We start from the raw sequence: 24,423 nt of genomic DNA, 5'->3' as shown, positions 1-24,423 counted from the left end.
GCTTCTCTGTGTAGTCTGACATGATAGTTGTTAGAATGGTCCAGCATTTTTGTGTTCTCAAATAGTATTCTGTGTCCAGGCTGGTTCATCAAATGCTCTGCTATGGCTGATTTCTCTGGTTGAATTAGTCTGCAGTGCCTTTCATGTTCTTTGACTCTTGTTTGGGCGCTGCGTTTGGTGGTCCCTATGTAGACTTGTCCACAGCTGCATGGTATCCGGTAGACTCCTGCAGAAGAGAGAGGATCCTTCTTGTCCTTCGCTGACCGTAGCATTTGTTGGATTTTCTTGGTGGGTCTGTAGATAGTTTGTAGGTTGTGCTTCTTCATCAGCTTCCCTATGCGGTCAGTAGTTCCCTTGATGTATGGCAAGAACACCTTTCCTCTGGGTGGATCTTTGTCTTGACTCTCATGGCTTGTTCTTGGCCTTGCAGCTCTTCTGATGTCTGTGGTGGAGTATCCATTGGCCTGTAGAGCCCAGTTTAGGTGGTTTAGTTCACCTTGGAGGAGGTGAGGTTCGCAGATTCTTTGTTCACGGTCTGTCAGGGCTTTGATTGTGCTCCTTTTTTGACTTGGGTGATGGTTGGAGTTTTTATGAAGGTATCTATCTGTGTGTGTAGGTTTTCTGTAAACTGTGTGGCCCAATTGTTGATTGGGTTTGCGGATGACCAGAACATCTAGAAATGGCAGTTTTCCTTCCTTTTCTTTTTCCATGGTGAATTGGATGTTTGGGTGGATGCTGTTAAGATGGTCCAGGAACTTGCTGAGTTCTTCCTCTCCATGGCTCCATATCGTGAATGTGTCATCTATGTATCTGAACCAAACAGTTGGCTTTTTTGGTGCTGTTTCTAGGGCCTGTTTTTCAAAGTATTCCATATAGAAATTTGCTACTACTGGGCTGAGAGGGCTCCCCATGGCCACTCCATCCTTCTGTTCATAGAATCCAGTGTCCCACTGAAAGTAGCTAGTGGTGAGGCAATGGTGAAACAGGGCTGTGATGTCTTCTGGGAAGTTTTGTTTGATTAGTGTGAGGGTGTCAGCTACTGGGACTTTGGTAAAAAGGGACACCACATCAAAGCTGATCAGGATGTCCTTGGTGCTTAGATTGAGGTTGCTGATCTTTTCTATAAAGTGTGTAGAGTCCTTGATATAATGTGCAGTGAGCCCAATGTGGGTTTGTAGCTGTGTAGCCAGAAATTTTGCCAGGTTGTAAGTCGGCGATCCAATGGCACTTACAATGGGACTGAGTGGGATGGAGTCCTTGTGGATTTTGGGGAGTCCGTAAAGCCTGGGTGGGAGGGCTTCTGATTTGCACAGCTGTTGGCGTATGTCAAAGTTAATGGAGGAGTTCTTGATTAGAGTGTTCGTTTTTCTGGTGATTTTGTTAGTGGGGTCTTGTAAATTGTGGGATCTAGAAGTTGTCTGATTTTTTTCTTTGTATTGTTTTGTTTCCATGATTACTGTGGCATTCCCCTTGTCAGCTGGAAGAATGATGATTTCAGGATCTGAGTTGAGATCTTTGATGGCCTGTCTTTCTTTTCTTGTTATGTTGCTGGGGGGGAGTTTTGCATTTCTCAGGATCTCACCCTCTCTCACCCTAGACTTTCCACAGATATATATTAACCTCTTTGCTTAGTTTTCTCCATACCTCACAACCTCTGAGGATGCCTGCCATAGATGTGGGCGAAACGTCAGGAGAGAATGCTTCTGGAACATGGCCACACAGCCCGAAAGACATACAACAACTCTCTATATAATGTTATATAATTTATAATTATATACATGGGTAGTGGTTTAGGCATTGGACTACGATTCAGGAGACCAGGGATAGATTCCTCACTTGGCCATGGAAACCCATGGGTGAGTCACACTCTCATAGCCCCAGAAAACCCCATGAAAGGTTCAATTTGGGGTTGTCATAAGTCAGAAATGACCTAAATGCACACACAATTATATATACACACACACATCACTAATACCAAATTAGGAGCCCTTGATGGTGCAGCAGATTAAACCACTGAGCTTCTGAACTTGCTGACCGAAAGGTTGTTGGTTCAAATCTGGGAAGTGGAGTGAACTCCTGCTGTTAGCCCCAGCTTCTGCCAACCTTGCAGTTTGAAAACATGTGAGTAGATCAATAGGTCCTACTCCAGTGGGAAGGTAACAGTGCTCCATGCAGTCATGCCGGCCACATGACCTTGGAGGTATCTACGGACAACACCAGCTCTTTGGCTTAGAAATGGAGATGAGCACCAACGCCCAGAATCAGACTCGACTAGACTTAATGTCAGGGGAAAACCTTTACCTTTACAGTTGCCAAATTGCCTCGATTTTGTCTCCCAGTCCTATGGGGGGCTCTAGATGTGGTGGAAATGCCTCTCACATCTCCAAAGTGCATTTTGGAGCAAACTCCTTTGACATTTGCAGAACCCTGGCAGCCACACTGCTTTTTCCTATTTTAGAGCTGCAGAGTGTATGTGGAATTATAGGCAGGGCAAATCTGTCAATAGGTTATAGTATCTGCTGTAATTTTATGTTCTTTTAAAAAAATATCAAAGTGGATCTTTCTTATGTCCCTATTTTCTGGCAATTCCCAACACCAGCTGTAACATTTTATTCTCTTGCTTGAGTGGGTTTCTTTATAATGCTGGAACATATCAGAACAAAAACGTCCCCTTCTTTTCTTTCTTTTTTCAAGTTTTCTTTATCTGGCAATGCATCACTCTCTTTTTATAGCTGGCAAGGTCTAAGTCTGGCACAAAAATATTGAAAGCTTCAACTGGTAGAGATCGGCAGCCAGATTACTAACCGGAGCGCCATACAGGGAGCAGACAACTCCCATGTTGCAGCAGCTCCACTGGCTGCCGGTCTGCTTTGGGACTGGGAGGGTTGTTAATGTATTCATGTTTGCACTTTTCAGGCATTGAATGTTTGCCTCTATGTTTTGTGGATTCCACCCTGAGTCCCATTGGGAATACAAATAAAGTTTTATTTATTATTGTGTTGTCGAAGGCTTTCATGGCCGGGATCACAGGGTTGTTGTATGTTTTCCAGACTGTATAGCCATGTTCCAGAAGTATTCTCTCCTGACGTTTCGCCCACATCTATGGCAGGCATCCTCAGAGGTTGTGAGGTATGGAAAAACTAAGCATAAACATTCCTTGCTTAGTTTTTCCATACCTCACAACCTCTGAAGATGTCTGCCATAGATGTGGGCGAAACGTCAGGAGAGAATACTTCTGGAACATGGCCACACAGCCCGGAAAACATACAACAACCCTTTATTTATTATTGTTATTATTATTGACACAAAGATATAGTATGAGACGGCAAACAAGATAGATATGCTGGATTTCATATCACAAAATCACAAGTCGAACACTTCCCAAGCGTTTAGGACTGTGTGATGTATTTTCGGATGATGCGCGCAGATCCCAGTAGGGTGGCCTTTTGCAGTTGACAGATCGTAATTTTGTCAATGTCTATTGTTTCCAAATGCCAGCTGAGATCTTTTGGCACGGCACCCAGTGTGCCCATCACCACCGGGACCACCTGTACTGGTTTCCGCCAGAGTCTTTGAAGTTCAATCTTGAGGTCCTGATAGCGGCTGAGTTTTTCCTGTTGTTTTTCATCAATTCAACTGTCACCTGGTATTGTTGTTATTATTATTATTATTATTATTATTAGTAGTAGTAGTAGTAGTAGTAGTAGTAACAGTAAAGAAATTGAAGGAATTTCTTTGCACTTGGTTTAGACCTGCCCACATTAATGGGCACCAGATTAAGAAACTCTGGGTGTTGATGGTGATGATGATGATGATGATATGATGATGATGATTATGCTGATGCTGCTGATGTTTATTTATAACCCACTTTTCTCTAATCTAAACTTGGGTTAATTTTAACTACAATGTATTGCAACATGACAACTTAGTAAATGGTCGTTTGAAGCATAATTGCCCCACCATTGTATTGTTCAGGCAATACAACATGTAGCCAATCTAAAGTAGAAGCAAAACTTTCAAACCCCAACAATGCAAATGGAGGAAAGTAAATGCTGGAAAAAAAAACTCCATTCTATTTTTCTCTCTCATTCTTCCGCCTTCTGCATTCTCTGCCCTTCTAGACCCTCAAGGTAGTCTGCATCAGATCTGCTTGCTGCCACTTACTTATACTTAACTAATCAGTACAAAAGCTTTATTTTAGGTCTGTCTTCTATACAAGCCCCCATTTAATCTGACAACGTCTCATTACTCAAATATTGTGACTGCCCTTCCATCATTCAGATGGATGAGGTGGAAACCTAGCCCCTGGCCCATTCGATTGCAGACACAATTTAATCAGCTTGCAAAATGTGAGGGATGCATCTCTGCCATCCTTGCAAGTACATGAAGCATTGTTATTACTGATGTGTGAAATGTCAATGTGTAAACCCATCCACTGTGCCTGAATCATTTCGTGTCCTGAGAAAGAGTCAAGATGACCTCAAAGTAGGTGTCTACAGAGGGTGGCTCTAGCATTGGTCTGAATCTTCTCAAGATAAAATGTGCTCAATATTAATAGCTCTCTTCATTCCCTCAACAGCCCTATGGTTTTTCATCACGAAAGTAATCATACTTATCTGGCGTACCTGGTTGTTATAAAGATAATTTGAGGCTAAGAGTGTAAGTAGGAAGAAATAGGCAGTTTTCACAAATGTATGTCGCCCACATTAGTCATTAATAACACAACTTAGGCTTTCGTAGAACTTTTCCTAAGTACTCAAACCCTGTTCATTCTTTATTCCTTGGTTATATCAATATCCTACTACTTTTCTTACACAAGTGAGTAAAGTATGGATAGAATTATGAAATCACTCAGAATTATGGTTTGTTGAGCTCAAACAAGACAGAACTTCCAGCAAAGTTTGAACTAGGAATTGCTATTTGTCTTACGAATCTTGGTTTGTTTGAGTTCAGTAAACTCGGAAATGCAAAATTGTTAATTGCTCCTCGTGTTTTGTATACTGCTTTTCCACAATATCATAATATCAGGAAAAAAATTACACAAAACAAAACAACAGAACTTCCAAATAATTCAATATAAATTAAAATGCCAAACATAAATAATCACTGAACAGGTTAAACATCTTATAGCAATTGCAATATGCCAAGATTAGGTAAAGGCAGGTAAAGGTTTTCCCCTGATGTTAAGTCCAGTTGTGACCGACTCTGGGGATTGGTGCTCATCTCCACTTCTAAGCCGAAGAGCTGGCGTTGTCCACAGACACCTCCAAGGTCATGTGGCCAGCATGACTGCGTAGAGCACCGTTACCTTCCTGCCGGAGTGGTACCTATTGATCTACTCACATTTGGATGTTTTTGAACTGCTAGGTTGGCAGGAGCTGGGGCTAACAGCGGGCGCTTATTCTGCTCCCGGGATTTGAACCTGGGACCTTTTGGTCCGCAAGTTCAGAAGCTCAGCGCTTTAACACACTGTGCCACCAGGGGTCCAAGATTACAATACATTAATAATTCATAGTACAGTCTCCTCTGGGGTTTGATTCCTGGACCACTCCTGGGCACCAAAAGCAGCCGATGTGCAAGTCCCATTATATACAATGGCACAATAAAATAGTGTCTTTTATATAAAATGACAAAATCTAGGTTCGTTTTTGGGAGTTTTAACAAATATTTTCAAGCCACATATGGTAAAATCAGTAGGTTAAAGAACAAGAACAATACAGATAATGTTAAAGAATGGAATCCCGCTATATCCAATTCCAATATAGTTGTGTCTGCCTTTCTACAACAGGCAAGGTAAGCAGCAGCTGCATCCTGAATCCATTCCTGAGTATGTGAACAGAAAAATAAAAACAAGAGGTAAGCAAATAAACCATTTCCTCACAGCATGGTGAAATAAAAAATGATCCTAAATCTTAACACAGATCTGCAGTCTTTTATGAACAGAACCTGGTGGAAAAATCATAGAATCCTAGAGTTAGAAAAGACCACAAGGACCATCCAGTCCAACCTTCTGCCAAGCAGGAACACACAAGCCAAGTCCTTGCAACAGATGGCCCTCCAGTCACTGCTTAAAAATCTCCAGAGAAGGAGACTTCCGAACAGCTCTTACTGTCAGGATGTTCTTCCTAATGTTTAGGTGGAATCTCCTTTCCTGCAGTTTGAATCCTCTGCTCCATGTTCTAGTCTCCAGAGCTGCAGAAAACAAGCTTGCCCTCTCCCCAATGTCTCATCTTTTCAAATAGCTAAACAGGGCATGCTAAGTCCCCTCTCATGTACCCTTTGTTCCCTGCTAAACATACCCAGCTTTCTAAGCTCTGAAGGATTTATGATTTCAAGATCTTTGACTATTTTGGTTGCCTTCCTCTGGACATGTTCCAGCTTGGCCATATCATTCTTGGATTGTGGTGCCCAGAACTGGATGACAGTATTCTAGGCGAGATCTGACCAAAGCAGAAAAGAGCGGGATTATGATTTCCCTCGATCTAGGGTTAGGGTTATGTCAGGGTTAGGGTGAGGCTAGGGTTAGGGCTATGGTTAGGGTTGGGTAGGGTAAAAGTTAGGGTTAGGTTTAGTGTTAGGATTAGGGTTAAAGTTAGGGTTAGGGTTAAAGTTAGGGGTAGGGTCAGGGTTAGGGTTTTGTGTTAGGTTAGGGATATGTTAGGGTTAGGATTAGGCTAGGGTTAGGGTTAGGGTTAGCGTTAGGATTAGGGTTGGGTTAGAGTTAGGGTTGGGTTAGACTTAGGGTTAGGCTTGGGCTAGGGTTAGAGTTAGGCTAGGGTTAGGGTTGGGGTTAGCATTAGGTTATGGTTAGGGTTAGGCTAGGGTTACGGTTAGGGTTAGAGTTAGCGTTAGGGTTGGGTTAGGGTTAGTGTTAGGGTTAGGCTAGGGCTAGGGTTAGGCTAGGGCTAGGGTTAAGGTTAGGGTTATGGTTGGGTTGCGTTAGGGTTATGTTAGGGTTAGGGTTAGGCTAGCGTTAGGGTTAGGGTGAGTTAGGGTTAAGGGTTAGTGTTATGGTTAGTGTTGGGTTAGGGTTAGGGTTAGAGTCAGGGTTAGGTTTAGGATTATGTTAGGGTTTGGGTTAGGGTTGTTAGGATTAGGGTTAAGGTTAGGTTTAGGGTTAGTGTTAGGGCTAGAGTGAGAGTTATGTTAGGGTTAGTCTAGTGTTAGGGTTAGGGTGTGTTAGGGTTAGGGTTAAGGTTAGGTTTAGGGTTAGTGTTAGGGTTCAGTTAGGGTTAGGTTTAGGCTAGTGTTAAGTTTAGGGTTTATGTTCGTTAATTTTTTATTTTTAAATATTGTATTGTTCTTTCATTGTTGTCGGGTTTATTTGCACTATTAATAAGACATTTGTAGTGTGCATAGAAATTGGTTTCGTTCTTTTTTTTCTTTCAAATAATAATTCATCCCCTCAACAGTGTGAAGGATTGTGGACAGGCCCTCTGCTTAAAATGTTTGAGGACTCCTGATCTAGACCCTGTTGATCACATTATTAGGTCCAGTCATCCCTCAATGTATATTGGAGTTCAACTTTCTTTATTTTTGCAAGGCTAACCTCTTCCCTATTATAAACTTTTAGCATTACATTCTTCTTTAAATACCAGGGCTACATTCAGGGATTTGTAGTTTGGGGAGGCACCAGATCACTGGCTAAGAATTTCTAATACCCCAAGGGAAATTCCTTGGATACTGCATTACGACTGGGATCACAGTGTTCAGTTCTGTAATATTAAAAAGCTCCTAGCCAGGTTGTTTGCCTTCACATGTGCAGATAGTTGTTTTTAATTCAAAGTTTGCTGAAACTTTGATGCTTCTTTTTATGGAACCTACTCTTATTCTTTCCATGTTATTTCTGCATCCAGTGTGTACCAAAGTGAAATAAGTAATGCTGTTTAACTGAGCTATCTGTGCTGGTAAAAATGAGCCTGGGGGATTTAGGCTTCATTACACAAAGCAACCCATAAATTCTTCAAATACGCAGGACACAAGACAGCATTGCTCCACAACAATGGTGATGCAATTTATATGATTACGCACACCCACATTTTCCTTGACCTTTGAAACATTGTGTAAAAAGGGAAGGCTCAATGACACCAAGCCAAATCTGAAGTTAAATTTGTGCTGACCGGGAAACTTTAAGAAAAAAGATCCCTCTCAGCTTTTAAAACTGAAGTCCAATAGTTTCCCAGGAATATTCCTAGTATTCCGACTGTTTAGGCAGATTTTTTTTGTGTTTCAGGAGCGACTTGAGAAACTGCAAGTCGCTTCTGGGGTGAGAGAATTGGCTGTCTGCAAGGACATTGCCCAGAGATGCCTGGATGTTTTACCATCCTATGAGAGGCTTCTCTCATGTCCCCGCATGGGAAGCTGGAGCTGACAGACGGGAGCTCACCCCGCTCCCCAGATTCGAACCGCCCTCCTTTCGGTCAGCAGTCCTGCCTGCACAAGGGTTTGACCATTGCACCACCGCAATGCATACACAACACCTGAGGACATTGTATCCGCACTGCTGAGTTATATCACTTTCATACCATTGTAACTGTCATGGCTTCATCTATGGAATCTTGAGATTTGTAGTTTGGCGAGGAACCTAGACTTTTTTGTAAAATTCTTGACCAAGCTACAAATTCCAGGATTTCATAGGATTTGCATTTATAGTGGTATGAAACTAGTGTAACTTTGCAGTAAGATATGTGAGAACTATCTTCACCCCAAGGCAGATGTTTTGGTGGGGAACTCTTCCAAATCGCAATGAAAGCTATATGAGGGCAAACATCCGTGGGGTTTGTTCAGCCCTCTTTAAGATATACCCTCAAGACCAAACTATGTATTGTATTTACACTATTAGAAAGGAACTAAAGCAGGAACTATTACCACATATTAGCATTGGACAGCATAGGGAAGGAATTTCACCTCACTTTCTAGCCCTGCAATAGTTGGAATTTGAAAATGTTGGCTTGTTCTGGAAACAAGATTTGGTGATAAGGCTTCAGTGGAGATCCTTCTTCCCATGATAATAACTCTTCCTGGAGTGATTTTCCCTACTGAGGGGTAGATTTCCTCTCACTTACTGTTGTCGGATATTGTAACTCAGGGACTGCTTGTATTTCATTGATAAGGTAGTCCAGTGTGAATTGTGACCCACCATCTACGTTTTCCTGATTTAAATTTCACCAAGCCGCTCTCACTTATTTTTTAAGAAACAGAAATAATGCAGACTAACACCCTGGTCTCTCAATAGGAATAGGTCTCAAACTCTAGCCTTTCTGGGATATTGCACTTCAGCTCTCTGAATCCTTGACTGTTGGCCAAGCTTTGGGGAGCTAAAGTCCAAAATACCCAGAGGGACAAAGTTTGGGAAACACTGTGCCTCATCCATCACTCAAACCAGGCTGGTTCTCTCAGGGTGCATCTACACTGTAGAATTAACACACTTTGAGTGTGCATTGGCTCAGTGCTACGGAATCCTGAGGGTTGTAGTTTTACATGATCTACATGTAATTTTACATGGCCTTGTCAAATTACAATTCCCAGGATTCCATAGCAAGGAGCAATGGTTATTAAAGTACAGTAGAGTCTCACTTATCCAACATAAATGGGCCGGCAGAATGTTGGATAAGCGAATATGTTGGATAATACGGAGGCATTAAGGAAAAGCCTATTAAACATCAAACTAGGTTATGATTTTACAAATTAAGCACCAAAACATCATGTTATATAACAAATTTGACAGAAAAAGTAGTTCAATACACAGTAATGCTATGTATGTAGTAATTACTGTATTTACAAATTTAGCACCAAAAATCACGATGTATTGAAAACATTGACTACAAATATAAATTGGATAATCCAGAACGTTGGATAAGTGAGTGTTGGATAAGTGAGACTCTACTGTAATGCCAAACTACATTCATTCTACAATATAGAAGACCAAAATATGTAGTTGCACCTAGAGTTTTTTTTAAAAACATTTGGGAAAACTTCCTGGTGGTACTAACTGTTTGACAGTGTAATATATTGCTTCTGAGTGCAGTGGAGTCTCTTTCACTCAAGGTAAAAAGGTAAAGGTTTTTCCCTGACGTTAAGTCTAGTCATGACCGATTCTGGGGGTTGGTGCTCATCTCCATTTCTAAGCCGAAGAGCCGGTGTTGTCCATAGACACCTCCAAGGTCATGTGGCCGGCATGACTGTATGGAGTGCCGTTACCTTCCCGCCGGAGCGGTACCTATTTATCTACTCACATTTGTATGTTTTCGAACTGCTAGGTTGGCAGGAGCTGGGGCTAACAGTGGGCGCTCGTTCCGCTCCCAGGATTTGAACCTGGGACCTTTCGGTCTGCAAGTTCAGCAGCTCAGCGCTTTAACACACTGCGCCACCAGTGTGTTAGAAGCTGGATGGCCATCTGTCAGGAGTGCTCCGATTGTGTATTCCTATATGGCCTTCCAACTCTTACATTGTTTTTAGGCATTGGATTTTTGCCATTTACTGTAAGCCGCTTTGAGTCTCCTCGGAGAGAAAGGCGGAGTAAAAGTGATGTAAATAAAATAAACTCTAAGATTATATGGCTGGAGGAGAACCTAGGTGCACTCTCCTGCCCCTTCAAGGGTGCATCTCCACATGACCTGAATGGTCATGGCTCAAAGCTATGGAATCCTCAGAGATGTAGTTTTACAAGGTCTTTAGCCAAAGTCCAAAAGACCTGGAGGGCCGAAGTTGGCCCATGTCTGGGCTAGACGTTATACTTAGGTATCAGTTCCCTTGGACCTGCTTTGTCCCCCAGCTGAGCTATGCTTGCAAGCAGCTGACCCATGGGCCCTCCTCTTCTTCCTCTTCCTCTTCCTCCTCCCCTTTCTTTCCCCTCCCCTCCGGTGGAAAAGGAGGAGGGCGCAAAACTTGGCCGGGAGTTTGGTTTGGTTTGGCTTGCCTGGCTCTGGGGGTGGCGCGCAGGCTTTTGCAGCCACGCGGGGGCCTCGTGCGCGCGTGGGGGCGGGTCGCTCCGTGGGGAGGAAGAGGAGGAGGAGGAGGAGGATCCCGGGCCCCTTTTGAGCCCCTCCCGGACCCCGTGGGAGCCTCTCGCCAGCAAGGATTGGCCCCGCTCGGAAGCCGCGCCATGCCGCCCGCCGAGATCCTCAGCGGAAAGAACGTCTCCGCGTAAGTTTCCCACAGTTTTCGGGGGAAGCGAAATCGATACTAAGGAATGCAGCCTGACCCTGCTTGAACCGCCCCGGCTCAAGGCTATGCAAGCAGAGGAGGTGCACTGCCCTCAAGCACCAGCACTCCTTGGCCGGGAGAGCACAAGACTTTGGAAAACTAACTACAGTCCTTCAGGATTCTATAACATTCAGTGGCGACTGTCAAGCTAAGTGTTGTCGAAGGCTTTCATGGCCGGGATCACAGGGTTGTTGTATGTCTTTCAGGCTGTGTGGCCATGTTCCAGAAGTATTCTCTCCTGACGTTTCGCCCACATCTATGGCAGGCATCCTCAGAGGTTGTGAGGCATGGATAAACTAGGCAAGGAAGGTAAAAATTTATCTGTGGAGAGTCCAGAGTGTGACAAGAGTCCTTTGTCAGTTGGAAGCCAGCACTAATGTTTCAGTTAATCACCCTAATTAGCATTGGAAAGGTTTGTCTCTTGCCTGGGGGGCATCCTTTGTTCAGAGTCATTAGCCGTTCTTGGGGCCCCAGGGTGTGGGGCTCTTGTCACACCCTGGACTCTCCACAGATATCTATTTACCTTCCTTGCCTAGTTTATCCATGCCTCACAACCTCTGAGGATGCCTGCCATAGATGTGGGCGAAACGTCAGGAGAGAATACTTCTGGAACATGGTCACACAGCCCGAAAGACATACAACAACCCTGTCAAGCTAAGCTACCATGTTTCCCCATAACTAAGACAGTGTCTTATATTAATTTTTGCTCTCAAAGATGCTTTAGGTCTTATTTTCAGGGGATGTCTTATTTTTCCATGAAGAAGAATTCACATTTATTGTTGAACAAAAAAAAGAGCATTTATTATATACTGTACAGTAGTTGTCATCACAAACTAGCATAACCAGACAAACTGTGAATCCTATCAAGAATTTCTTGTTACTACCAATATTTCCATGTACAACACTTTATGGTACGTACATTGACCAATCCTGCATGCTCTGGTGTTCTGTTAGGCGGGCATGCTTCCAAACAAATACTTTGCTAGGTCTTACTTTCGGGGGAGGCCTTATATTTAGCAATTCAGCAAAACCTCTATTAGGTCTTATTTTCTGGGGATGTCTTATTTTAGGGGAAACGGTATATCAGGCATGGGCACACTTTGGTCCTCCAGGTGTTTTGGACTTCAACTCCTATCATTCCTAACAGCTGGTGGAGGCAGGTCGCTCCATGGGGAGGAGGAGTTGTGGGAATTGAAGTCCAAAACACCTGGAGGGCCGAAGTGTGCCCATGCCTGATATAGAGGCACCCCAAGGATCACATCACTGCAGCCCTGTGCAAATCACACACTCTCAGCCCCAGCAAACTCTTTGAGAAGTTAAACTACTCAAGTCACTTTGAGTCCCTTTGGGTGAGAAAGGCAGGGTAAAAATGTTGTAAATGAATAAATAAAGCGTATAATCTGGATCATGCCTGATGTAGAACCAGCCATAGTTCAAGGCTCAAACTGCTACATCAGGACAGCTCAGCTTATATTCATGCTGGCAGAGAATATATTTTATTTATTTTATTAATTAATTTATATACCTTTCTTCTCCCCCAGGGGAACCCACAGCGGTCTTACATAATGGCAAGATTAATGCCACATATAATACAAAATATAGTAAAAACCAACAATCATAAAACACACTTAAAAACCAATATCATGCCCAATTAAAACAGTAAAACACTGTGTGACCATTACAACAGGGCCAGTAGCATTGGGCCAAAAGTCAGAGCCAGTCTGTAACATTAGGTTTTATCAACTCGTATCCTAGAATGGGCCAAAAGCTTGGGCCCATATCCAGGTCTTCAGCTGCTTGCTGAAAAACATGAGTGAGGGGGCTTCCCTAATCTCCCTAATCTAATATAAAGTATAAATAAATAAAACTTTATTTATATACCGCTCTATCTCCTCAAAGGGACCAGTGAGAAATCAGTGTCTACTCAGAAATAAACCCCATGCATTTGAGGGAGACTTGCTTCCAGATGAATTAAAGCCAGCATTATGTAGTACCTTTACTATAACCCTAGAAACAAGAGTTTGAATTTCGTCTCAGCCATGGAAATTGATTGGGTGAACTTGGGCAAGTCACACTCTCTCATCCTCAGGGGAAGGCAGTAGTAAACCTCCTCTAACTAAGGGCCCTTCCAGACAGGCCCTCTATCCCAGGATCTGATCCCAGGCTTTCTGTTTATCTCAGGTTATCTGGCAGTGCAGGCTCATATAATCCAGTTAAAAGCAGACAATCTGGAAGGGCCCTCAGTCCACTTCTACACATCTGTATAAAATCCAGATTATATGTTTTGAACTGGAGCATCTAGCAGTATAGACACAGATTTTTTTTCGTGTTCTCAAGTCGTTTCTGATGTGAGAGAATTGGCTGTCTGCAAGGATGCCCGGATGTTTTTGATGTTTTACCATCCTTGTGGGAGGCTTGTCTCATGGCCCCGCATGGGGAGCTGGAGCTGACAGAGGGAGCTCACCCGCTCTCCCTGGATTCCAACCAGGACCGCCAACCTGTTGGTCATCAGTCCTTTCGCCACCGGGGGCTCATAGACACAGATAATCCAGTTCAATAATAATAATAATAACTTTATTTTTGTATCCCACCCCATCTCCCCAAGGGGACTCGGGGCAGCTCATACCAACATATGAGGACCAAGCCCAACAACATACCGTAAAATACAGTTGTATAAAATACACAGTATGAAATGCAACAATATAAAATACATAACAATCACAACAGATTACTATATCAACTCTAAAACACAACTTCACAGAGTAAAAGCATGGCCATTGAACAGAGGTGATATCATAGCACTTCAGTACATGATCTTGGAAGAGGAATAATTATAATTTGCAATGTATTAGGAGAACTAATTGCAAATGTATGTGATAAGGTGCAGAAGACTAGGATGTAGGGACAGGTAGGGACTCAATCAACTGTTCATCTCAGTCGAAGGTGGCTTGAAAAAACCAGGTTTTCAAAGCTTTTCTAAAAGACATCAATGTGGATTATCTGCTTTGATATTCTAGATTATATGGCAGTGTAGAAGGGCCCTAAATTTTGCAAAACATGTTCCTTGATAGACCCACTTTAGGGGCATAACCTGGAATCACACTGCAACAAATTTGTAAAAACCACAGCCTCAGACTTTTTTGAACAAAATACTTGTCCTTCCTCAGGTATGCTGGTCAGTTTCATAATGTATAATTGCCAGACCTGAAGCTCCCGGTATTCCTCCTCAATATCTATGCTGTCTAAGGCTGTTGGGAGCTGCAGTCTAACAGTATCACTGCCCTGAAATCTTTTAAATATGTGTGGGTTATAAATCATAGAACAATATATGGCTGCCAAAAAAAATCAGCCGGAGTGGTACCTATTGATCTACTTACATTTGCATGTTTTCGAACTGCTAGGTTGGCAGAAGCTGGAGCTAACAGCGGGTGCTCATTCCGCTCCCCGGATTCGAACCTGAGACCTTTTGGTCAGCAAGTTCAGCAGCTCAGCGCTTTAACACACTGCACCACCGGAGGCCATATAACCCAACCATATAACCCAGTATATCAAGTTAAAATAATCTACAATATCTGTTTTGAACTGGGTTATCTGAGTCTACACTGCCATATATCCCATACTGTGGGATTTTCTGCCTTGATATTCTGGGTTATATGGTTGTGTGGAAGGGCCCTTAGGCCCCTTCTGCACTGTCCTGTATCCCAGAATCTGATCCCAGATTAGCTGGCAATGGAGACGCATAATCCAGTTCAAAGCAGATAATCAGAATCAGATCCTGGGATAAAGAGCAGTGTAGATCCAGCCTATGGGCCCATCAGCTTCATTGCAACATTAATTAAATATAAACCTTTCCTGCTGAGGTTTTTTGCTTTTTTGTTTTATTTTATTACCCAGCTCTTACAATTGGACATATAAAAATATAGTATGTTCACTTTTTATAGTCTGCTATTTTTCAACATTGATTCAAGGAACTTTGCTCTCCATATTGCAGTTTTTAAAGTGTTTAATATTATTTGCCCTTGACTTCAACATTCATTTCTCTTACACAGAGCTTGGCTGGTTCTTTTTCAGAACACTGTGTATGTGAATGGTGTGTAGAGTCACATGGACAGACACACATATAACATGTGCCATTTGTTAATTTACTGTTTAATCTGAGATTTGAATGGCTGGGTTGCATTTCATTCATTCTGTTGTACAAATGATCCTTTGTCAAGGCAAAACCACTTCCCAGATCTTTTGACCTTGTGGCCAGTTTCCCCCACCATTGTAGGACTTCCAAAGAAATCTAGGCTCAAAGTCAGAAGGTCATAAGCTGTCAGGTTTGCAAGATGTCTAGCATTACACATAAAATTGTTTTAATTATCATTCTCTTGTGTCTTCTTACAATGTGTTTTTACCTAGAGTTGATGAAGGCTGTATTTAATGCCAGTTGACACTATGACTCAGTGTTATGGAATCAATGGGATTTGTAGGTTGGAGAGATATCACACTCTTCGGCAAAGAAGGCGAAAAACCTTATAAAACTATAGCTACCAGGATTGCATAGCACTGAGCCGTGGCTGTGAACGTGTTGTTTATCTACATTAATTCTACAGTGCAGACGCACTTGAGGAATCATCTTGATGTTCACATTGGCTTAGTTTCTTTGTGTAGTTGAGTAATTTTCCATGACGCCTTTGTCCATTGAGTGGGGAGAATCACACAACAATATCAAGGAGGTGAGCTGCAAACTTCCTACTTTAATCCCATATTGTTAATGCATCTAGATGAATTCTTTCATAATCCCTAGCATAACTGCACTAATAAATGATAGTGCTTTGATACCACATAAAGTGCCATGGTTCCATCCTATGGAATTCTAGGATTTGTAACTGGGTGAGATACTAATATATTTTCTGGGGTTGTTGTGTGTTTTCCAGACTGTATGACCATGTCCCAGAAGTATTCTCTCCTGATGTTTCGCCCACATCTATGGCAGGCATCCTCTGAGGATGCCTCACAACCTCTGAGGATGCCTGCCATAGATGTGGGCGAAACGTCAGGAGAGAATACTTTTGGAACATGGCCATATAGCCTGGAAAACACACAACAACCCTGTGATCCCGGCCTTCAACAACATATATATTTTCTGCTACAGAATAGTCCTGCCATTCAGGGGAGTTTACTAGAACTTCTCTGAACTACAGTTGAACGATTTCTCAAACTGCTATAACTTGAAGGAATGCAGACACCCTCTGAACCAATGGCCGTGTTCCCTTAATAATAATGCCTGAAAGCTGTGCCATTTTCCAACTCTTACAATGTGTTTTTAATTCATAAGGATTGCATGTACACTATAGAATTAATGCAGTTTGACCCCACTTTTACTGCCACGGGATCCTGACATTTGTTGTTTGGTGAGGCATCAGCACTCTTTGATAAAGAAGGCTGAAGACCTTGTACAACCCAAATTCCAGAGATTCCATAGCATTGAGCCATGGTAGTTAATGTTGTGTCAAACTGCATTAATTCTACAGTGCAGATACACGCCAAGTCTCCTAAATCTCAGCACAACCAGTAGTGAGGAATGCTGTAGGTTGCAATTCCACAACAGTTAAATATAAGTCGTGTGTGCTCCGACCGCTGTATATCATGGCTCTTACACCAAATTAATTTCCTGCAAGGAATGATTCTGCACCTCTGTCCCAATTTAGGAAAGAGAAGCCCTAGTGTTATGCAGGTTAACCCATCTTACATTATACTTGCTCACTAAGGTGGACTGCTTGCACAACCAGTTATAGGATAAGGTCCAGAGCAACTGATATTTGCTCATTGCATCCCCTCCATAACAGGAAAAAGGATTTTCTGGCTGATTCTTAATGTGTCAAGCTTTTGTTCCAAGGAAAGATGGGTGAGGATGCAGTGATCCAGGATTACTCTTTGATCAGGACTATATAATCCCAAGAAATTTTGAAGAACAGAATGGCATGCATGTCATATACTTTGTAGAAAACTGGATTGATAGTTGAATCTTTTTCCCCACTCCGCCAGTAAAGGCACCTTTAATCATATCTCATCACAGAAGGCTGGTATCAAGGGGAAAACATGTGCCACAGGGCATGCATTTTCCAACACCATACTGCTGTCCTTTCCTATTTACTACCTAAGAGATCTTTCTCACTATGTCTAAATGCTGAAGCTACTTTAGCCTAGGTCTGTGTATGTTAAAATTTCATTTGTACAGATTCAGTTTGGATCACTTAACCTTTACTGTGAGCTGCCTTGAGCCATTATGTTGCCGATTTTTATCTCTTTTTAGGAATCTGTTTAAAAGGGTTTTAGTTCTAGGTATTATTTAGTTGTGTTGTAATAATAACATATAACATGTCTATGTTTTTATTGTAACTGTTTTTAATTGTATCCACTTGAGTTTGGTTCCAGGATCCACTGTAGATATTGACATCTTTGTAACTCAAGTGCCATGAAATACAATGACATAGTAAAATAGTATCACTTATATCAGTGGTTCTCAACCTGTGGGTCCCCAGATGTTTTGGTCCTCAACTCTCAGAAATCCTAACAGCCGGTAAACTGGCTTGGATTTCTGGGAGTTGTAGGCCAAAACACCTAGGGACCCACAGGTTGAGAACCACTGCCTTGTATAAAATGGCAAAGTCAGGGTTTGCCCTTTGGATGATATATTTCTCTCTATATCTATATCTATATATATGGATGGGGCTGCAGAGGCGCAGCGGGTTAAACCACTGAACAGCGGAACTTGTTGACTAAAAGGTTGGTGGTCTGAATCTGCTGAGCGGGGTTAGCTCTCACTGTTAGCCCCAGCTTCTGCCAACCTAGCAATTCAAAAACATGCAAATGTGAGTAGATCAATAGGTACCGCTCCAGCGAGAAGGTACCAGCGCTCCATGCAGTCATGCTGGCCACATGAACTAGGAGATGTCTACAGACAACGCCAACTCTTCAGCTTAGAAATGAAGATGAGCACCACCACCCAGAATTGGACTCGATTAGCCTTAATGTCAAAGGGAAACCTTTACCTTTACCTATATTTCAACTCATGGTTACTCGAACCTTTAGATGTAGAATCCATGGATACAAGGGGCCAACTGTATAACTTTTGTAAATTACTTTGGGTCCCAATAGTGGAAAAAGACAGAACATAACACCAAGAGAAAGGTGGATTATTAATATACACATACATATACATTTTTTTCACGAGTGAAGACGGTTACAGGATTATCAAAAGCTTTCTCCTTGATCCCTTGTGGTCTCTTGGGAAAGACAGGCCAATCACTGTCCTAAAGTCAAGCATAAAATGTCTCATCCCTGCCTCACTCGAGATACAAATAAACATTTTAAGGGCAGCTTGCAAAATCCTCTACAAGTTGATAAATTCCAGGAAGTCTAATTAAAAAGTCACGTTCAGAAGTTCTAGTCTTCATTTTAGGAGTTAAGAAGCCTTGCTGGTCTGTAGTAGAAAAGCCAACAAAATCTTATAGCCTCTGAGAAATTTAGCAGGATTATTTATAAGTGGATTATAAGAAATCTGGTATCTGCAGGTTTGCTGTGAACACTCAAGGATTCCTGTATTGTTTATTATGGAATAAATAATACTGGCATTCTTGGACATCCACAGCAAATCTCTGTAATGTTTGGTCTTGTATCTGTTGCACTGGTGTATGTATGTGTTCTTCTGCTTTGTTTTTACAATTGTGGATCATAGGAACTGAATTTTACATTTTCCCCCACATTTCTCCATGCTTTCCTGTTGCTACATGCATTTTACAGGCTAAAGCCACAATAAATGATATGGTGCCATAAAAAACCATATGGGTATTTCTTGACGTCCACAACAAATTGTTGCAATGCTTTGCCTTGTATCTCTTATACTGGTGTGTATTTACATATGTGTATTTTTTCTACAATTGCAAGGATTGTGTGTATGGGAGCTGAATTTTACCAATTTTCCACATTTCCTGGTTGCTGCAGGCACTTTTCCTTTTCAGTTTGGCTCCTATACAGAAATGAATCTGGGTGGAGAGAACATGCCTGCAGCAATGTAATGCAAACACACACTGATGATTGTACCTACCGATTTGTACTTTCCTGTACAATGCTCTTTCATTGCTATGATAGTGTTTCACCAAATTTTGTTCATAGCATTTAATTAATTTGGTATCTTCCTGGAAAAATGTCCATTGGGATCACCATGTTAGTCTTTTGTAACAACACTTGGCACCTTTAAGAAGTCCTCAGCTCATTTCAATAGCTTAAGCGGCTGAGGGGAAAAAGGAAGGGGCCTGAGGCCAGGAATTGTGGGAGTTGAAGTCCAAAGTTTGCCCATGCCTGATCTACATTGCAGAATTAATGCAGTTTGATACCACTTTAACAGCCATGGCTCAGTGACATGGAATCATAGGATAAGTGTTTGTTGGCATGGCCTTCAAGGAAGAGCATCCCTCTGTTTCAACTTGATGTCTGCTATCTTTCTTTATTGCTCATTAACTCTGCAGTCTATAATTGATTAACATTTCTTGATGATGAAATTTATACCTGTGTCATAAAATGTTTGTTCTCTTTTGCAATCCACGGGTTTGTTTGGTGCCTGGCTGTGAATATTGGTGCAGTTTCTAAGAGTTAGTTTCAGTTACTGTTGAGAATCAAGAACATTAAGTGTAATACACATTGCATGCACACGCACACGTAAATGTGCAAACATAGGCATGTGTCAGTTACCAGAATCACTAAGAGTGAAATTTCCTTGTAGCAACATAGGCATTGAGAGGATACTGAAGGATGGTTGGCAAAATATAGACATTTAGCAGCAGTTTGGAGTAATGTAACTACACTAAACATGGCAATAAAGTTTGAGCTTGGAAAGAATGAGATTCTTTAATATGCTACAGTTACAAATAACTCTAGTATATTACTTTGAAAAGTAATTTCCCAAGCTCTGTTTTTCTTGTAGCAAATGTCTTTCCTCTTTTTGGATCTTGAAAAATTCACAGAAACAGATAGATGTATTTACAAGAAATTTGTATGTTGTAGCTTTCTAGAGGCAATGTTTCTAGTCTGTTTATAGCAGCTGTAGCAAAGTCTTTATGATGGCACTAAACTCTTAGCAGATTTGTTGTGGCATAAAGCTTTTATGGGTTAGAGTCCACATTTATCACGTGCATGACGTTGGCGCTGTTCTACAAATGTTAGTACCACAATAAATCCCTTAATGTACCTCTACATTGTAGAATTAATGCAGATTGACACTAGTTTAACTGCTGTCGTTCAATGCCATGGAATCATGGAAGCTGTGGTTTGGTGAGGCACCACCTCTCATTGGCAGAGAAGGCTAAAGAGTTTAAAAATTCTGACTGCAGTGATTCCATGGTATTATTTAGCCATGGTAGTTAAAGTGATATCAAACTGCATTAATTCTACAATGTGGATGCGCTCACTGTCTTTGGAAGGTTTATGACTTCTTACATTGTTATATCAGAGTGAGCCGTTCCCCATCTTTTCAAGTCCCTTTCCCATCAAAAGAAAAAGTTTCTTTTGTATGATAATACACTAAATTTATATTCTGCTTTATCTCCCCGGAGGAACTCAGAGCAGATTACAGAAATGCATATCAGGCAAACATTCAATGCCTTTAACACAATGACATATAATACACAGAAAAGGTAAAGGTCTTCCCTCTTTTTTTATCTCCAGCATCTGTAGGCAATGCTCAACTCTGGTCATGGGGAGGTGCTCTTTTTCCATTTTTCCATGCTGAGGAGCCATCTCCGATCATGTTGCCGGCTTGTTTTGCATATCTGCACAGCAGGGCACCCTTTTACCTTCCCATCGAGGTGGTACCTATTGATCTACTCGCATTGCATGCTTTCGAACTGCTAGGTTGGCAAAAGCTAGGGCTGACAGTTGGGACCTCACCTTGACTTGCAGCTTAGAACCGCCAACCCTCTGGTCGACAGATTTCCTGCAACTAGCAGTTTAACCCACTGCGCTACTAACATATGCATATATAATAATAATAATAATAATAATAATAATAATAATAATAATAATAATAATAATTGCACAGACAGACTACAAACAGAGGCACAACTGTGTGGCCCAAATGATTCATTGGAACTTATGCCTCAAGTATCACCTCCCTGCAGTTAAGAACTGGTGGGATCACAAACCTGCAAAGGTCGTGGAAAATGAACATGCAAAGATACTGTGGGACTTCCGAATCCAGACTGACAAAGTTCTGGAACACAACACACCAGACATCACAGTTGTGGAAAAGAACAAGGTTTGGATCATTGATGTTGCCATCCCAGGTGACAGTCGCATTGACAAAAAACAACAGGAAAAACTCAGCCGCTATCAGGACCTCAAGATTGAACTTCAAAGACTCTGGCAGAAACCAGTGCAGGTGGTCCCGGTGGTGATGGGCACACTGGGTGCTGTGCCAAAAGATCTCAGCCGGCATTTGGAAACAATAGACATTGACAAAATTACGATCTGCCAACTGCAAAAGGCCACCCTGCTGGGATCTGCACGCATCATCCGAAAATACATCACACAGTCCTAGACGCTTGGGAAGTGTTCGACTTGTGATTTTGTGATATGAAATCCAGCATATCTATCTTGTTTGCTGTGTCATACAACATCGTTGTGTCAATAATAATAATAATAATAATAATAATAATAAACATTTATTTATATCCCGCTTTTCTCCCTCACAGGAACCAAAGCGGCTTACAACATATTAAAATCACATAAACAACAATCAGAGTACATCAATAATATAAGCATAATAGGATAAACAAGTTAAGTAAAACAATCACAGTATAAATTCAAGTATATTTTCAAATTCAGTATAAATTCAAGTCTTTGTATATCTTTATTAAATATTTTTAAAACTACATATAAGAAACACACACAAATTAATAGTAAAGTCACAACTTCACACAAAAAACTAAACTGCACAATTAAAAGAAAGAAGAATAAGCAACAAAAAGGCATTTGTTTAGTCATGTGTTACTGAATTTGGATTGGGAAAGTCTTTGATCTGCTCCAACATTCTTACAACAATTGTTTTTTTTCCCTTTTAAGTTTAAGATTAGTTCTTCTGTGGCCATTCTGCACATGCAAAGACAATTTTGAGAACATCTCTGGTGCGTTCTAGAAAACATGAGCCAAACTATGATTTTTAGAGAGGAAAAAAGGAGATGGTGTCTTTACAGAAGGGCCAAATCTAGGAGGCTACACAAGCTATAAATGAATGCTGCTTGTGAGACAATAAATGTAGCCTGGAGAGGGGAGTTCTGCCCATCTCTTCTCCAAATTCATTTAGAAGAGTCACGAGTTTGGCCCTTGTGGATCCCATGTGTCTTCAGTTAAATGGTTCTACGGCATAGTCACGCCACCCATGAAGCAAGCTAAAGATTTTGAAGCAAGCTAATGTTTTTGGTCATACTCCAGTAGTTTCCGTTGCAATGAAGTAATTTGAGTTCTTTGGACTTAATCAATTTGGAATGGCACATTTTTTAGAAGCATGTTTCTACTGGGTGTGATACAATGGAGAGCATACAATGGAGAGCATTGGGTTTGGACTGGGAAAGCTTGAAAACAGCTACCGAGTAAGCCATGAAGTTCACTAGATGACCTTAGAATCATAGAATATTAATTTAGCATGATATAGAAACCAGGATTAGAATAAGAGAATCACAGAATCGTAGAGCTGGAAGAGACCTCGTGGGCCAGTCCAACCCCTTTCCTGCCAAGAAGCAGGAAAAGCGCATTCAAAGCCCCCGCAATAGATGGCCATTCAGCCTCTGCTTAAAAGCCTCCAAAAAAGGAGCCTCTGCCACACTCTGGGGCAGAGAGTTCCAGAGCTCAACAGCTCTCACAGTGAGGAAGTTCTTCCTAATGTTCAGATGGAATGTTCTTTATTTCCTGTAGCTTGAAGCCATTGTCCCACATCCTAGTCTCCAGGGCAGCAAAAAATAAGCTTGCTTCCTCCTCCCTATGACTTCCCCTTACATACATAGCTATCATGTCTCATCTCAGCCTTCTCTTCTGCAAGCTAAAATGCCCAGCTCTTTAAGCCGCTCCTCACAGGGCTTGTTCTCCAGACCCTTAATCATTTTAGTCGCCCTCTTCTGGACACATTCCAGCTTGTGAACATCTCCCTTAAATTGCAGTGCTCAGAATTGTGGTGTGACCAAGGCAGAAGAGAGAGGGGTAGCATGACTTCCCTGGATCTAAACACTTGTGGAGAGAAAATTAGTGTCAAATAAACATAATAAACATAATAATAATAATAATAATAATAATAATAATAATAATAATAATAATAATAATAATTGTGCGGTTACGAAATCCAGCATATCTATCTTGTTTGCTGTGTCATAATAAAATAAATAAATAAATAAATAAATAAATAATAGACAGCTGGCACAACAAAACATTCCATGGAAAGTTCCTTGACAAAATTGAAGGAAAAGCTGATAAGGAGAAGACCTGGCTCTGGCTCACAAATGGGACCCTGAAGAAGGAGACAGAAGGCCTGATCCTTGCAGCCCAGGAGCAAGCCATCAGGACAAATGCAATCAAGGCCAAGATTGAAAAATCAGCTGATGACCCAAAATGCAGACTGTGCAAGGAAACCGACGAAACCACTGATCATTTCCTCAGCTGCTGTAAGAAAATCGCACAGACAGACTACAAACAGAGGCACAACCATGTGGCCCAAATGATTCATTGGAACTTATGCCTCAAGTACCACCTCCCAGCAGTAAAGAACTGTAAACCTGCAAAAGTATTGGAAAATGAGCACGCAAAGATACTTCCGAATCCAGACTGGCAAAGTTCGTGGAACACAACACACCAGACATCACAGTTGTGGAAAAGAAAAAGGTTTGGATCATTGATGTCGCCATCCCAGGGGACAGTCGCATTGACGAAAAACAACAGGAAAAACTCAGCCGCTATCAGGACCTCAACTTCAAAGACTCTGGCAGAAACCAGTGCAGGTGGTCCCGGTGGTGATGGGCACACTGGGTGCCGTGACAAAAGATCTTAGCCGGCATTTGGAAACAATAGACATTGACAAAATTACGATCTGCCAACTGCAAAAGGCCAACCTACTGGGATCTGCACGCATCATCCGAAAATACATCACACAGTCCTAGACACTTGGGAAGTGTTCGACTTGTGATTTTG

The 24,423-nt window shown here is 41.7% G+C and overlaps 1 protein-coding gene across 1 annotated transcript in view; it reads left to right on the top strand.

Moving 5' to 3' along the window:
• Positions 1-10,902: 10,902 nt before the first annotated feature.
• The window catches only part of mthfd1 (methylenetetrahydrofolate dehydrogenase, cyclohydrolase and formyltetrahydrofolate synthetase 1), a 114,574-nt gene continuing 101,053 nt past the window's right edge, over positions 10,903-24,423 (top strand). The window contains exon 1 of the mRNA XM_062968573.1: positions 10,903-11,145. Coding sequence (XP_062824643.1) covers positions 11,105-11,145 — 41 coding nt within the window. The 5' untranslated portion in view covers positions 10,903-11,104. The remainder of the gene's footprint in view (positions 11,146-24,423) is intronic.

The sequence above is a fragment of the Anolis carolinensis genome, chromosome 1 (assembly GCF_035594765.1).
Source record: "Anolis carolinensis isolate JA03-04 chromosome 1, rAnoCar3.1.pri, whole genome shotgun sequence".
Taxonomy (NCBI): domain Eukaryota; kingdom Metazoa; phylum Chordata; class Lepidosauria; order Squamata; family Dactyloidae; genus Anolis; species Anolis carolinensis.
The sequence above is the reverse complement of the archived record's forward strand: the minus strand, read 5'-3'. Positions and strand labels throughout refer to the sequence as shown.